At 42.2% G+C, this 13,848-nt stretch overlaps 1 protein-coding gene and 1 long non-coding RNA gene across 2 annotated transcripts in view; both read right to left on the reverse strand.

The window, feature by feature from the left end:
* Positions 1 to 949: 949 nt before the first annotated feature.
* On the reverse strand, positions 950 to 1,297 carry LOC117548375. The gene is made up of 2 exons (XR_004569327.1): positions 1,264 to 1,297; positions 950 to 1,089 (listed from the first exon to the last, which is right to left on the reverse strand). It is a non-coding gene; the product is annotated as an uncharacterized LOC117548375 (long non-coding RNA).
* A 6,495-nt stretch (positions 1,298 to 7,792) lies between these two features.
* Positions 7,793 to 13,848, reverse strand: part of tbcd (tubulin folding cofactor D) — a 35,712-nt gene continuing 29,656 nt past the window's right edge. The window contains exons 33-39 of the mRNA XM_034219631.1: positions 12,915 to 13,036; positions 12,119 to 12,196; positions 11,951 to 12,037; positions 11,772 to 11,859; positions 10,944 to 11,053; positions 10,763 to 10,847; positions 7,793 to 7,934 (exon numbers count right to left, since the gene is read on the reverse strand). Coding sequence (XP_034075522.1) covers positions 7,917 to 7,934; positions 10,763 to 10,847; positions 10,944 to 11,053; positions 11,772 to 11,859; positions 11,951 to 12,037; positions 12,119 to 12,196; positions 12,915 to 13,036 — 588 coding nt within the window. The 3' untranslated portion in view covers positions 7,793 to 7,916. The remainder of the gene's footprint in view (positions 7,935 to 10,762; positions 10,848 to 10,943; positions 11,054 to 11,771; positions 11,860 to 11,950; positions 12,038 to 12,118; positions 12,197 to 12,914; positions 13,037 to 13,848) is intronic.

The raw sequence follows: 13,848 nt of genomic DNA on the forward strand, positions 1-13,848 counted from the left end.
AGAGTGGGGTTGGATAATGGATTCCAAATGGTGAGGTCAGGCAGGAGCGGCTTGCAGGGTTGGAGGAGGTGGCCACAGTAGAGCACAAGATCAGGAGGAGGAGGAGGAGGAGGAGGAGGAGGAGTAAAGAGATATGCTTCCTTCTGAGGTCCTGACCTTTGGCTGCCCCCACACGTGATCTATGCCGCAGATTGAGACCAGATTGACTGCGTTAGCTCTGAGTGACGGAATAATCTCGCTAACCGAATCTCACTTAGCCAGGTGGAGCTATCTCTCCCCCCCGGGGGCTACCTAACTAGCTGTGGATACCTTATATGCTCCAGAGAGCTCTAACTCAGGCTGATATTACTGATAGCGCGGCACCGCTCCACTCAGAATGGTCATGCAGTCATCTCTTTGTCATTTAAGGAACGCTTCAGCACTGTTTAAATTACTCACCTGGTAACTCACTTGTTACCTTTAATTCTTAAAGAAAACTTTTTTTCCCCCGTGTGCCTCCAGGGTGAACGAATAAACATCAAGTCTTGTTGAATTTAATTCATCTGGGGTCACATTTAACAACAGCAAAACCATATGAAAACAACTGTTTACAAACTCTTACACAACTTGTGCGGTATAATCCAGGCCTCATTGATCGTATGCTTACTACTTCTCAAACAATGACTAAAAAGACTTATCAAAACATTGCAACACTCACGCTTCTGTGCGAGTCCAAGCAAGACTTAGGTTTTTTCCATAGTAAGGTTTTATTACATACCACTGGGCTAAGTGAGATTTGCATTATACAACACAAGAGTTTATTTAATGCATATTTCACTATGGTTTTGCAGTTGTTGACCAAGGCTCATACTTTAATTCATCTCAAAGACTTTTCTGAGTTTTTCAGAAAAACAAGGTTGTCTTCAAGAACTCAAGGCAACACGGTAAGTAATAGATATAAAAACTGTCATTTTGTGGGTAAAGTATTTATTTGACTAACTCTTATTTCCCTCAGGACCAGTAGCACGTCAGCGTAAACCTCCTTAGAAAAGTTAGATGAGTTGGAACCATGCCCTTTCATGTTCTGCCCTCCTCTCCATTCCCAGGACACTGCAAAGGATCGACAAAGACAGAGAGATCTTACAGCCCGAAGGCTTAACACTAAAGCAAAAATAATAGAATCACACAAAAACAAAACACAAGCTAATCATTTTGGCTCCAAACACATCGCCCATGCACATACATTCACACACACTGACTACAAGACCACCTCTGAGAGCTGACCTGGCTATGCCCCCTGCCGCTCAGTGCTGGCGTGTGTCCAGAACAAACTGGGCCTCTCCATAGGGAACAGCGGAGGCCTGAGGCCGTGCTGCTGAGCAGGCGCCGAGGGGGCGGCAGGCTGCCAGTGGTCAGTCGCTGCCGGGGCTTCTGGGAACGCTTTCACACTCACACCAGCCCCTCATCCTCACACCAGCCGGCTCCTGGGTCCAGAGCCGGGTGCAGAGTTCGAGAAAGAAACAGCTGGGTTTGCTGTCATGGATGAGCTCATTCTGGCCGCGGTCCAAACGAGAGGCGAGCCAGGCCCCTGACATCCATGAAGTCACTCTCCAAGTATAGAACAACAGCAGAAGCACACAGTCTCTGCACACAGGGCCAGAAACTAAGTCTTCAGACTCTCTGAAGTTCAACCAAGGCCAGAGTGATGACAGGAAGAGGAGGTACATCTTAAGAAAAGATCATTTGGCTATAGAAAAAAGCACTGAAACACATATGAAGGAGGCAAACAAGAAAAAAAACAGCACCGCTTCAAGGCTACATTTAGTCTTATCAAAAAATAACAACACACCTTATCTGACCGAAATACCATGACAACCCAGAGTGATGCTAAGTAAGCAGTCCTCAGTTTCTTTAATCAAACAGACAAGGGAAGACGTTTCCCAGAAGCCCACCAGGCTCTCTCAGCAGGCCTCTTGATATCATTGTAACCCCAACAGACCAGCTGGCCGACAACCTCCTCTCCTGCCCCGCCCCCACGCAACAACAACACAGGAGCATCTGTACATCACTACTCAGATAGACATTGTATACAAACCTATAACGAATATTGTTGAAATGAGTGGAATCTGGGAAGTGCTGAAGCTGATAATGGCTCCTACGGGACAGGAGCAGAAAGGAAGGAAGGCTAATTGGAGGGGGCCTGCTCTCAGACAAGGCCAGCATACCCTCAGAAAACACAGCCCAGATAACAGTTTATCAGGTCATAACCACATTCTCTCCCGCACAGACTACCAGACTGCTTCGATAAGGTGGTTAGAGGACATACAAAGTGCCTATTGTCTGAAAAAACTGAAACAACAACACATTTAAGATGATGTGACGTTAGGCTAGCCCGATCACTTTTGACAGACTTCTGGTATTCTGTCCAATAGGGATTGAGCAACAAAGTAACGTAGGTCAGCAGCAGAACAGGATATTCACTTAGCCAAATTGTTTATAAGAATATGTGTGTGTTGTTGACATAACAACGCACTCTCCATTAACCTGTGGTCTATAAAAGGAAGTAGGCTTTGCAATTAACCCACAATGCCAAACTTATCCAGCTGCCTCCATTTCAAAATTACTATAATTCTAAACAACGTGGTAATTTCCGAGGCAGAGCGTGCATGCCTGGTGTGCTGCTGATTATGGCTTTTTGGAAACGTATAAATACTGTGGTTTCCTGGAGGGAGACCGCATCAGCTGTCATATTCATAATTATAGCATTTCTGCTATTTCTATCAATCATGTAATTATCATATCTCTGCTATTTCTATCAGTCATATAATTATCATCTTCAGTCATTTCTACTAAAAACTTTGTTTCTGCAATTTCCTAAAGTGTATCTTTATGGTTCCATATCCACAATGTTCATAGCATTCAGCGGAGAGTATATGCTGATATTCTTCTCGGTCTTATCAAATCATAAACTTAAAGGTCGCCTATAATACTGTTTTTCATCAATATATAATAGGTCTCAGATATATACAAAACATGTCTCTGAAGTGTTTGGATCGAAATACCAAACAGATCATGCACTGTAGCATCCCATAATCCCCTCTGTTTCAGCCCTGTTCCAAAAGTGCTGACTGTCTTTTACTTTAGATGAAAATAAGGAGCCACTCCCCACGCCCCTCTGCGAGATATTTGGTTAAAAAGAACACTATGGTGCTCTAGGAGGAGCATTAGCTGCTTGCATCCACAAGTCAACAGCTGGTTTTGGGTCGAAAGTCTCTGTTGTCATCTCAGACAAGTGGATGTAATCAAATAAGTATGTGAACATAACCAATAGCCTACCATAGCCAATAACAAATTAATGTAACTTATTTTATTTGTGTTGTTCATTCATATCTTATTTTACCTTAACATTTATTTATTTATGCATTTTTTTTTATCTCTCCAGTTTTAAAGGATATTTTTGGTTACTGTCCTATAGTATACATTGGAATGATTAAAAACCTGTTTATCCCAATAATTACAAAGGAGTGCCTTGGAAATATGTGTTTACATAAATTGTGACCAAACCGTTTGAACTTAGACTAAGAGTCCTTTACCTCACTGAGCTGTAGTTAACTTATCAGTCTCTCAGTCTGACTGGAGAGGACTCTCCCTCCACATTATTGTAGAAACATCTTCTTCTTATCTCCGTTAGAGCAGCTAGCACGGCACCAGATTATAATAACAACAGCGCTGGTACCGGTGCACCCTCCCTCTCTCCCTCTCTCACTCGCATTTTGTCTGTGAGCTGCGGGTGCCAGATAAGCCAACATCCCCCATTTTCATCACTTACAGCGCCCATCGTACAGGGCAAATGAAACGTGTAACCGGGGTGAAAAGGGTGTTACATTTACTTAATTATGAATATTGTTACATCAAGGCCGAAAATTAGGATGAGCCCCAACGGTCAAAATGTTTTTTTCCCTCCCAGAACTGCCAGCGCAGCGACTCCCCAGATCTGGCGCCCTAGGCGAACATCTAGCCAGTGCTACGGGCCGGCCCTGAGTTCATATCATGGTTCATATGCAACTCGCAAATATCTTTCTCTCTCTCTCTTCTCTCTCTCTCATCTCTCCTCTATTTTCTCTCTCCCTCTCAATGTTGGTACGCAAATGCGCTTCGTTTCAAATGACCCGGTGCTCTTTTTTTGGCGGAGGTGCGCATGCGCACCTGCGCACCAGTTATGTGCAGCACTGGTTATGACATAAAGTGGCCAAAATCTGATCAGCTCATTTTCAGACGGGTTTTTATATAAATGGATCTCACAAAAAGTGAGAGAATCTTTTTTCCTGAAACTTTCAGAATCTCTTTACTCAGAGGGGAGGGGACACATGTTTATGTATAAAAGACATGAAAAAGTGGATTTTGCACAATAGGTGAACTTTAATATAAGTAAATAAAAACTAAAACCCTCAAAGTTACATGTCTACCTTAGAGGCAGTTTATAATAATACGTTTAAACTTCATTTATAGGAGTCCTGAACTCAAAGCTAGTTGTAACAGCTGCTCCAGAGTACCCCCACTCAATAAATTAGGGCAATTAGGACCCGAGCAACACTAATGAAGCTGACTAACAGGCGGGAGGAGGGTTGTTGCTCCTACACCAGGTGTTAATGCCATACACAGGAAGTCCCAGCAGGAGTTACACCTGGCAATAATAAACTCTCAGCAGCTCCATCTCATAGTGAAGCTTAACTGAGACATTCAGTTTAACCATAGGTGTCAGAAGTACCTCTAAACTGTTATAAGGAACAACTACGATATGATTGTTTAAAGCCAGTTTTCATAAGCAAAGGTTCCACATTTCTGCATTTCAGTGTCTCTGCATAAGCTCTTGAATAACAAAGTGTGCAATCTTGCAACATTATCAGATTTAGTGTGCTGAAATACTGATGAATGTAATGTTGTGATATAAAACGACATGCCTCAGGACACAAGATGTAGAAAACGGAATGATTAACAGGTTATCTGGGGGGCAATTAGTGTCACATTTGCCTCTGTGTCCACCACAGTCGAATCATTGATTGTGAAAGCGGAAGAGCTTTTAATTATATATGCTTCTATGATGTTGATAATCATCAGTGGATCATGAGGGTTAATTAGAAACACACTGTTTTACTCTGAGCAATAACAACCATTTACGGTAAAACTGCACAAGCACTCACATTGTCCTCCGAGCCATAAAAAAAAAAAAGATTGGACCATAATAAAAACCATGAGCTCAGAAAGGTTACAAATCATATCAATTTCATATGAGAGAGATGATGGCTACATAATGACTAACAACACTGTCACTTTTCTTTTTTCAGAGGTCAGATTGGATTTATTTTGTAGACATAAAATGAAATGAATCTAAGAAATGCTGTAGACCGTTGCCTGCCTTGTTCTATATGGACAGATCTCGAGCCCTCTTCACTCCATCATCGTTACCTTGGGCAAATTGCTATGGGTACCACTTAATCTCATAATCACCAGAACAGTGGAAAGTGCACCGAGGTCTTTCCTAATATCACACTATACTGAGTCAATACAGGAGCAGCCCACCTCCCCTCCCCACTCCTCTAAAAGACCACCATTGTATGTGAAGAATCGCCATGGCTACTGCTGTCGAACTGTAAGCCTTTTAGAATTATTAGCATTCCTCTCCACCCCGAGCACTGTAGCAAAGCTGCTCGCTTTACCATCAATCCGCCCTGAGAGAAACACACCATTTCTTTCATTAGAATCTACAGGAATTTCAATCTGACTGGGAATTAATTAAAGTCGAATTATGGGCTGCAGCAATATTGGACTAGCCAGACAAATTCAACAACACCCATGGAGGGTAAGAGTGAATGTGGCCTTGTTAATGAGAATGGTAAGAGGCTAGCTAAGCTACTTGTCAGGGGCACAAACTCAGCGGCAATTTAGCGATATGACACCTAGCAACAGTTCATAATCCATTATTCTTGGCCACAATTGACCGTTGTAAATTGGTAACTCCTGCACACCATTTTTTTTATACCAAAAATGATGTCTCGTAGAAGCGTGTTCAATGTTCATTTCTATTGGATTTAAGCAAAAAGAAATGTGTACAAAGAACTGTAAAAACAATTAAATTCAATCTTAAAATGATTGAGCAATTATGCTAACAGAATCAGGAACTGTGATGCTCACTTGGAAGTCATGAGCCTGTGTCAGGGTGCAGTTCTCATTCTGATACTAATCAACCACAAGTTAGGGATGACCCATTTCAACAGTGTTTGGAATCAAAGTTGAAGTTTTCCTGATTATCCAGTTACAGGCAATAATCGTCAGATGTTACATATTATTGGGCAGCACACACACAATTAGAATAGCTGCTGCAATACACGAAGCCAAACATATGGGATAAAAATAACAACTTTTCTTCAACCTAGTTTTATGAGCCGAAATAGCCATGTCCATGAAACCTAGTTAAATTGATCATATTACAGACAAATTTAATTCAATATTGTGATTATGAGCATGGGGAGTTTTCTGCAATGTACAATAAACAACCAGAAACCACCTAATTCTTAAATAATGCAACTTTTGTGTCTGTGTCAATGAGGCAGGGAAGCTGGCTGAGACAATGTGGCCACTATCAGCCCGTAATGAGAAGGCCTGGCCCGATGGTGACACAACAGGCTCTGTTCCACAGGCATCCAGGGAGGCTCCCCTATCAGCCTGGGACTCCTCCAGTCCCTGGCACCTCCACTGATGCAGAAAAAGTAGGTCTGCATGGGCCCCGAGGGGAAGCCGGGCCCCAGTGACATTCCACGGTTTGTGCCAAAACGGCTAAATGGCAAAGCATTTCCCCGGAGTCTACGCAAACCACAGTGTGACTTTCACCTTCTGTGTGGTTCCAGGTACAGGTTACAAGTAAACAACTCTATTGATACCATTTACATTTAAGTCTCACTAGACTGTGACCTCAATGGGGAATGTGATGAAGTTGTTACGCAAAGAAAACCACAATGAAAGCTTTTGGTTTGGAAGTTGTAAAAACACCAGAGAGAGAAACAGATCGAGCGCACAAATGTTTATTTTCACACACTTTTTCTCACTTTTTTTCTTAAATTGATTTTTGAGAAACGTCTACCCAGATTCATGAGAGGGTCTCAAAATGCATAATTGTGAGCGTTTTCTTCTAATGATGAATCCCATCGTCCTCGTTAATTAAAAAGCACAAGCCAGTTGAGCCAAAGTGACGGTGACAGGAAAATCTGAAGACCGTCCGCCTTTTGACATCTCAAAACCCTTGAGGGCATACCGCAACATGATAGAATTTAAAGCATGTTGTAGAGCTACAAACGTGAAGGCCTCGGAGCACTTCGCCTCTCCTCTCTGTGAGGAGCAGATTTCCTCCATACCAGGGGAAGTGAGTTTGTGAAGGTTTTTGAAATAACAACCAACATTTAGTGACTTTATTTTTGGTTTCTGATCGCTTAAGTGGTGCTGGTAACTCCTACGTGTTTAGCCTTCAGAACTCAATTAAAACATTTGAATCTGCTTTGGTTGTTTTGACATGAAACATGACAGCACAGTATGTTAGTCTTTTCTCTCCGTTCCCTTATTAAGTCTTGTATATTAATAATACAAAATGTCTCCATAGAACCAGAACTGGCACAGCAGGTGGTGTGTGGGACCCAGGGAGGCGCAGTTTGAAGTTGTTTGGATGAATGGTTTTTGAGAAAGCTAAATCATGAGCAGTCGGCTGGCTCTGAACAGGCCCATTTTGTAACTGCAATAGCGATAACAAAAAAAGGGAAATATCTTGATGTTTTTCGTCCATTTATTGTCATGTACAACTAAAGACTGTGATTTGTTACATGCATTGCAGCTTCAGAAGAGCAGAGCCTTTATTAGTTCTTACAGCACGGTGTCCTCCTACATGACGCTCAGCTGGGGACAGGGTTCTGGTGATGGAAGAGAGGGGGTAGAGTTAGGGTTGTGTTTGGCTGTTGGGCCACACGTATTGTTGACATTTATGTTTAGTGTTTCTTTTTTTGTTTTATTATAACGCCTTGTGCGGAATGCTTGGCAGTACTATGCTTAAAATGTGGTCATGCCAATAAAGCCCCTTTGTATTGTGAACTCAGTCCAACCAGGTGAACAACACAACATTGTAATTGTTTGTATCTACATCAGGGCTCGAGCTTAAGGACGTCCCGTCGTCGGAAAAAATAGTGTCACACACACACACACACACACACACACACACACACACACACACACACACACACACACACACACACACACACACACACACACACACACACACACACACACACACACACACACACACACACACACACACACACACACACACACACCACACACACACACACACACACACACACACACACACACACACACACACACACACACCACCACACACACACACACACACACACACACACACACACACACACACAGATTCAAACTTGTATTTCCGGATCCACACTTGTGTTTTCAATGCACACACAAATGTGTTCCGTTTCATATACATGTAAATAAAATCCAAATACAGAAAAAAGTTTTACATGTGTATTTTTGATCCTCACATATTAGATTCCCGTTTAAATTCCCTGCACCTGCAAACACAAACAGCTTTCTGTGCACGGATCGCTTTGCATTCGTGTGTGGGTTTTTTGAGACTCCCCTGACGGTCAGCCGATTCGTACTTGTAATTTTTCTATCTATAGCCAATCAGATGTCTCCTTCATTCTAAGCCAATCACATGAGCGAGGGTAAGAGTTTCATATACGCATTTTGCGCAGTCCGGTCAGCTCGCTAAACAGAGGGCGGAGCTTCGATCATGCAGAGCAGCGTGTCTCCGTCAGACTCAGCAGCTGATCTGATCTCTCTCTCGCGTCCGGTTATACTTCACTCGCGTTTATGTCCATATCGATCAGATCCAGCTCTCCTGATCGGCCTTTATAGAGAGCACCGATCAAACTATTAAGAGTGAATATCGGCCGATAATGACCGGCGGGGCTCCCCCCCGTTAACAGGTCACTGTCGAGCACTGGCTTCGTAGTGCACTGATCGATTAGCTAACCTGTAGCTGCTCCCTCCACACTCACAACAACTTCATGCAGACATAAATAAAGCAGCTGTATTCGCCATACAGGAAAAACACATTTAAAACGGTTTTGCCTGCCGTTTTTGTGTACACAAGCATTCATCAATGGTTCGGAAAGTGGCGCTGTACCTTAATAATATAAAGGTTTGTATTTGCGTGCATTTCCTGTTCGGAAAGTGGCGCTGTATTGAGAGTGGAGGGTGTCCTGAGATTAGCGCCTGCAGGCAGGCTCCATGGAGCTGTCAGCTCCGGACTGCGCAAAATGCGTACATGAAGCGCTACATCATGAACGCAAGAAATCTACCCTCGTGGGGGTGCGCTCATGTGATTAGAATTGAGGAGACATCTGATTGGCTATAGATAGAAAAATTACAAGTACGAATCGGCTGACCGTCAGGGGAGTCTCAAAAAACCCACACACGAATGCAAAGCGATCCGTGCACAGAAAGCGGTTTGTGTTTGCAGGTGCAGCGGTTTTAAACGGGAAACTAATATGTGAGGATCAAAAATACATATGTAAAACTTTTTTCTGTATTTGGATTTTATTTACATGTATATGAAACGGAACACATTTGTGTGTGCATTGAAAAACACAAGTGTGGATCCGGAAATACAAGTGTGAATCCTTCTGTGTGCATGTGTGTATTATGAGACTGTTCTGAGTCCATAAGCTACAGCTACACAGCTGGCTGTGCCCGCGAATTCCTGGGCCGCAAATTCGCGGGTCTAGCTATGTACTGAGTGTGTGTATTTCGCGGGTTGAGTGATGTACAATGACATCCCGTGGAGGAATTCTGAAATGTTTTACCGTTGCATCACAAAAACGCACAGCAGAACCAGACCCTGGATCGCCAGCCTCTTTATTTACTTACTCCTCTTCATCCCCTATGGGTAATAAGGCTGAGAAGAGAACCCTCCATCGTATTTAGTCCTTAGCAATATGCTGCGCCTCTCCCCATGTAGGGATGGGTACCGAGCCCTGGTATTAAACGGGCCCTTGGCCGGAATTATTAAAGACAGTGGTAACGTTAAGCTCCCACGCTGTCGGACTTTTTGTCGGTACTGGAGACATCTAAAAAATATATGTATTATTGCTACATACACATTATATCGCAGTTTTAGTTTCGCCAACTCTGTTTCTAATACGCAATAAGACTACAACATGCGTCTATGATGTATTTTCTACCTTTCCAATCCAGACGAGATCTCTCTCTCCCGTCTGTGTGCGAGGGGGCGGGGCCGTTTGTAAAGGTCTCCTGACTGTGTTACAGACTGTCCTCCTGGTTAGTGGTTACTCTGGGTTCTGTCTTCAGGACAGTGTTGGATTTTTTTTGATAATTGGATGGGACTTGATTGGATTCAATATTAGAGTAATTTTCTCATTTGTTTAAATGTATTAGGCCTTTGTTTATGTGATTGAATGATTTACTCAAATAAAAAGGTTGATGAATTATCATCTAATGATTTGTATGATTTATTTATGTTAAAGGTCACTTTGAATGATTTTAACTAATGATAATGTAGAAAAACTAACATTTTAAATTCGGGACGGTCCACATTAATTTCGGGACGGCTTAGATTGTATTTCGGGACGGTTCCGGGAGGATGGTGAGAAAAGTTAGTCGAGAGCCCTGATCTGCATAAAGAAATCCTAGTTACCTTGGTAATCTTCCTTGGCTGGGAGACTTTCAGCCAATCACAGAGCTGATTCCTGTGGGTTCGTACTGTTTCAAGGTCGCTCTCCCTGGAATAAACATGAAGCACATCAATGTGTCCTATACATAGCAAATGCATTTAACAACACAAGGATATTTATGAATCATCCAATGTGACCACTCACCAGTTAGCATCGCTGAGCAGAGTCAGGACATCATCCAACACTTCTGGATCTATGACATCATCGTAGGTCAGCAGCATCTCGTACATCTGGCCGGCCGTCGTCTTTCTGATCTACACGTGACAGAGAGGATGTTATTTTTTATGTTTTTTTTAGATGTGGTTACAGAAAGCAGAGTAAACAAACCAGACTAGTGCTTTATCTCAGTTTGGATAACTCCGTTAGCACACTTCCATGTGGTACACCATCTCTCAAATCCAACACATCTGGTGCAAAATGTAACAGCTTTTTCTTCAGTAAAGTAAAACTTGCAACGGGATGAAGCCTTTGACCGCACTTGGCGACCATTGAAGTTAAGAAGTGTCCAGCGTTCCACACTCACCTTTTTAAGCGTCATGAATGCACCATGAAGGTACTCACACTGTGCTGCATTTTTCAAATTTGTCAGAGTTAACACACCTGTTTACTCAAGATAGCGAGAGTTAATACGGAATAACACTAAATGAGACACGGTAAGCCATGCTGGTAGTTTTGTAAATGCCCAAAAATGATAATGCTAACAGTCTCATGTAAAGCAGTTATACGGTTTACCATGTTCACCATCTCCACAACATTAGCATTCGTACATTTGCTAATTAGTACTATACACAAATTAAAGCTAAAGGAACCAGTTGACAAATTCAAATCTGATGATGGTGCTCACTAAAGAGCCCGGTGATCACTTAGGATGGGGGTTTATTTAGATTTTTTAAGAAAGATTTTTTTAGATTTCTTTGCTCAATGACGCTAAAAAGAACCTTCTCCAGCTTTAAGGCTGTCTAGTGAACTCACCACGGGGAAGGGGTGGCAGAGCAGCATCAGCAGCTGGGCCAGAACTCTCTTCCTCACCTCCCCTTGGAACTGGATCAAACCACAGAAGCTGGGAAACACAAAACAGCTTTGTCAACACGGGGGGGGGGTGACTTTTTCCTCAGTCGAGTAAATAATGTGTCACTGAGATGAAGACTTACACAGATATAGAAACGCGCAACTTGGCGATAACTTTGGACTTCTTGAATTCTTTGCAAAGATCCAAAATGTCGACACAGAACTGATGACTGTTGAAAAGAGACAGAACAGTTCAGCCCTCACATCACATTCAAACAAACCGTACTAATGGAAGCTGTTGCATTACTCACTTCTCTTGAGTGGCGAAGATTTCAAAGCAGCTGTTAGCAAGCATCTGATTGAGCATCCCAAGGAAAGGAATAGACACCCTGCAAAAAGGAAAGGAAATATCAGTTACTGAAGGCTAAAGACTGTTGTGAGAATATTAAACTATATCGCTGATGGCTTGCGAGAATACAAAAAAAACCTAAAATATTGCAACACATCTGGCCAAAGGTAAAACATAATAAACCTAAAAGACACAAAACAATTGTATAAAAGTTAAGGCTGACACATTACTCCACAATCTAACACCCAGAGCTGATGTGACGTCTTTACTAGCCTTCAGCGCGTATACAGCGTGAGTTTGTGTAAATCACCGACAAAACAAGACCCTGAGCCTTCATTTTGGGATTGTTTTTGGACACAGCAAAACTTTAATTTTATTACCAGGTTTGTGTAAAAGTTGACATCTACAGACATCTCAGCAGCTGCCAGCTGGTACTGGCAATATAAACGCCAACAGGGTGATCAAGAACCCAAAGTGAAAAGCCTGTTTGATAACAAATAGGACAATACGCTCTTTTTACTTGTATGATAGAAAACTATATTTCCAATAGGCTGATTGGCAGCCATGAAGTAATTTCCTGTATAGCGTAGGATCTATAAAAAAGTACATATACAGTATAGACACGTTATGAAGAGATCTTTGTGGTGCCATTTCTCCCCTGACTGGAGCAGCCACAACACTAACGGTCCGCATACATGTTCAATGTAGCCTGAAGTCCTGTAGCAAGGTGAAGAAGAAAAGGATGTTTGTTTGTTTACATGTCATTGCGGAGATTGTCTCTGAAGATGCTCAGCAGCGTGTCTCCAAACTGTGTCAAGGCAGCATTGTTCTCCTGGATCCCTCGCAGATATTCAAACAACGACTGGGAGGAAAAATGCACCTGGAGGGAAGCAGCGGTTCAATTAGAGCAGCCGGATGTTGAAACAGAGGACTGAAACACGGACTGGAGGTCAGTGCTAGTTATGTCTGGTAATCTAATTCCATGGTTTTTAAGGACATTTGTGAATTTTCCTCAACAATAACGCTGCAATGATTACGAAGTGTGTCCATGTTATTTAATACTAAGTCAGTCAGTTGTAGTATAACATTCTGATAGACACATAGAACCAGTCTGTGATAGCACAAGTTCATTATGCCTGTGAGTGAGTGAGTGGGTGTGAACCTGAAGGGCCTTGGAAAAACAAAACTGTGAAAATGATATAATCAGGCAACAGGAAAAAGAAAGTGCTGAATCTCCACATCTGCAACATAGCAACAAACATAGCAACACAATGTGCTATGGGTAAACAAAGTAACATGGAAACAACTTTCTCATATACATTAACAGGAAAATGTTATGTTTTAAGTTGTGTGTTTAAACGGTTTAATGTTTATTTCAAGCATTTAAAATATGAACATCAATAAATGAAAGCATGTCGGTACAGGTTCTTTAGTCTTGGTACTCTGACTGAATAACTGTAAAAATGATAACATCAAGCTGCTCTGGTAATATGTAATCTCAATACTTGAAATAACCTTTAACCATAGAAACACACACACTATTTTCCATGTGAATGTAGATGGGGAAATCATTTTGTTGTGCATGTTAGACACATAAACACTGTGATGGAATGATGTTTCTTAGTGTTGTGACTCTGACAGGTTCTGCTGTTTTACTTTGGCACGGCCTTATGATCTCTCTACACTGAGGCT

This window comes from Gymnodraco acuticeps, unplaced genomic scaffold (genome assembly GCF_902827175.1).
Source record: "Gymnodraco acuticeps unplaced genomic scaffold, fGymAcu1.1, whole genome shotgun sequence".
NCBI lineage: Eukaryota > Metazoa > Chordata > Actinopteri > Perciformes > Bathydraconidae > Gymnodraco > Gymnodraco acuticeps.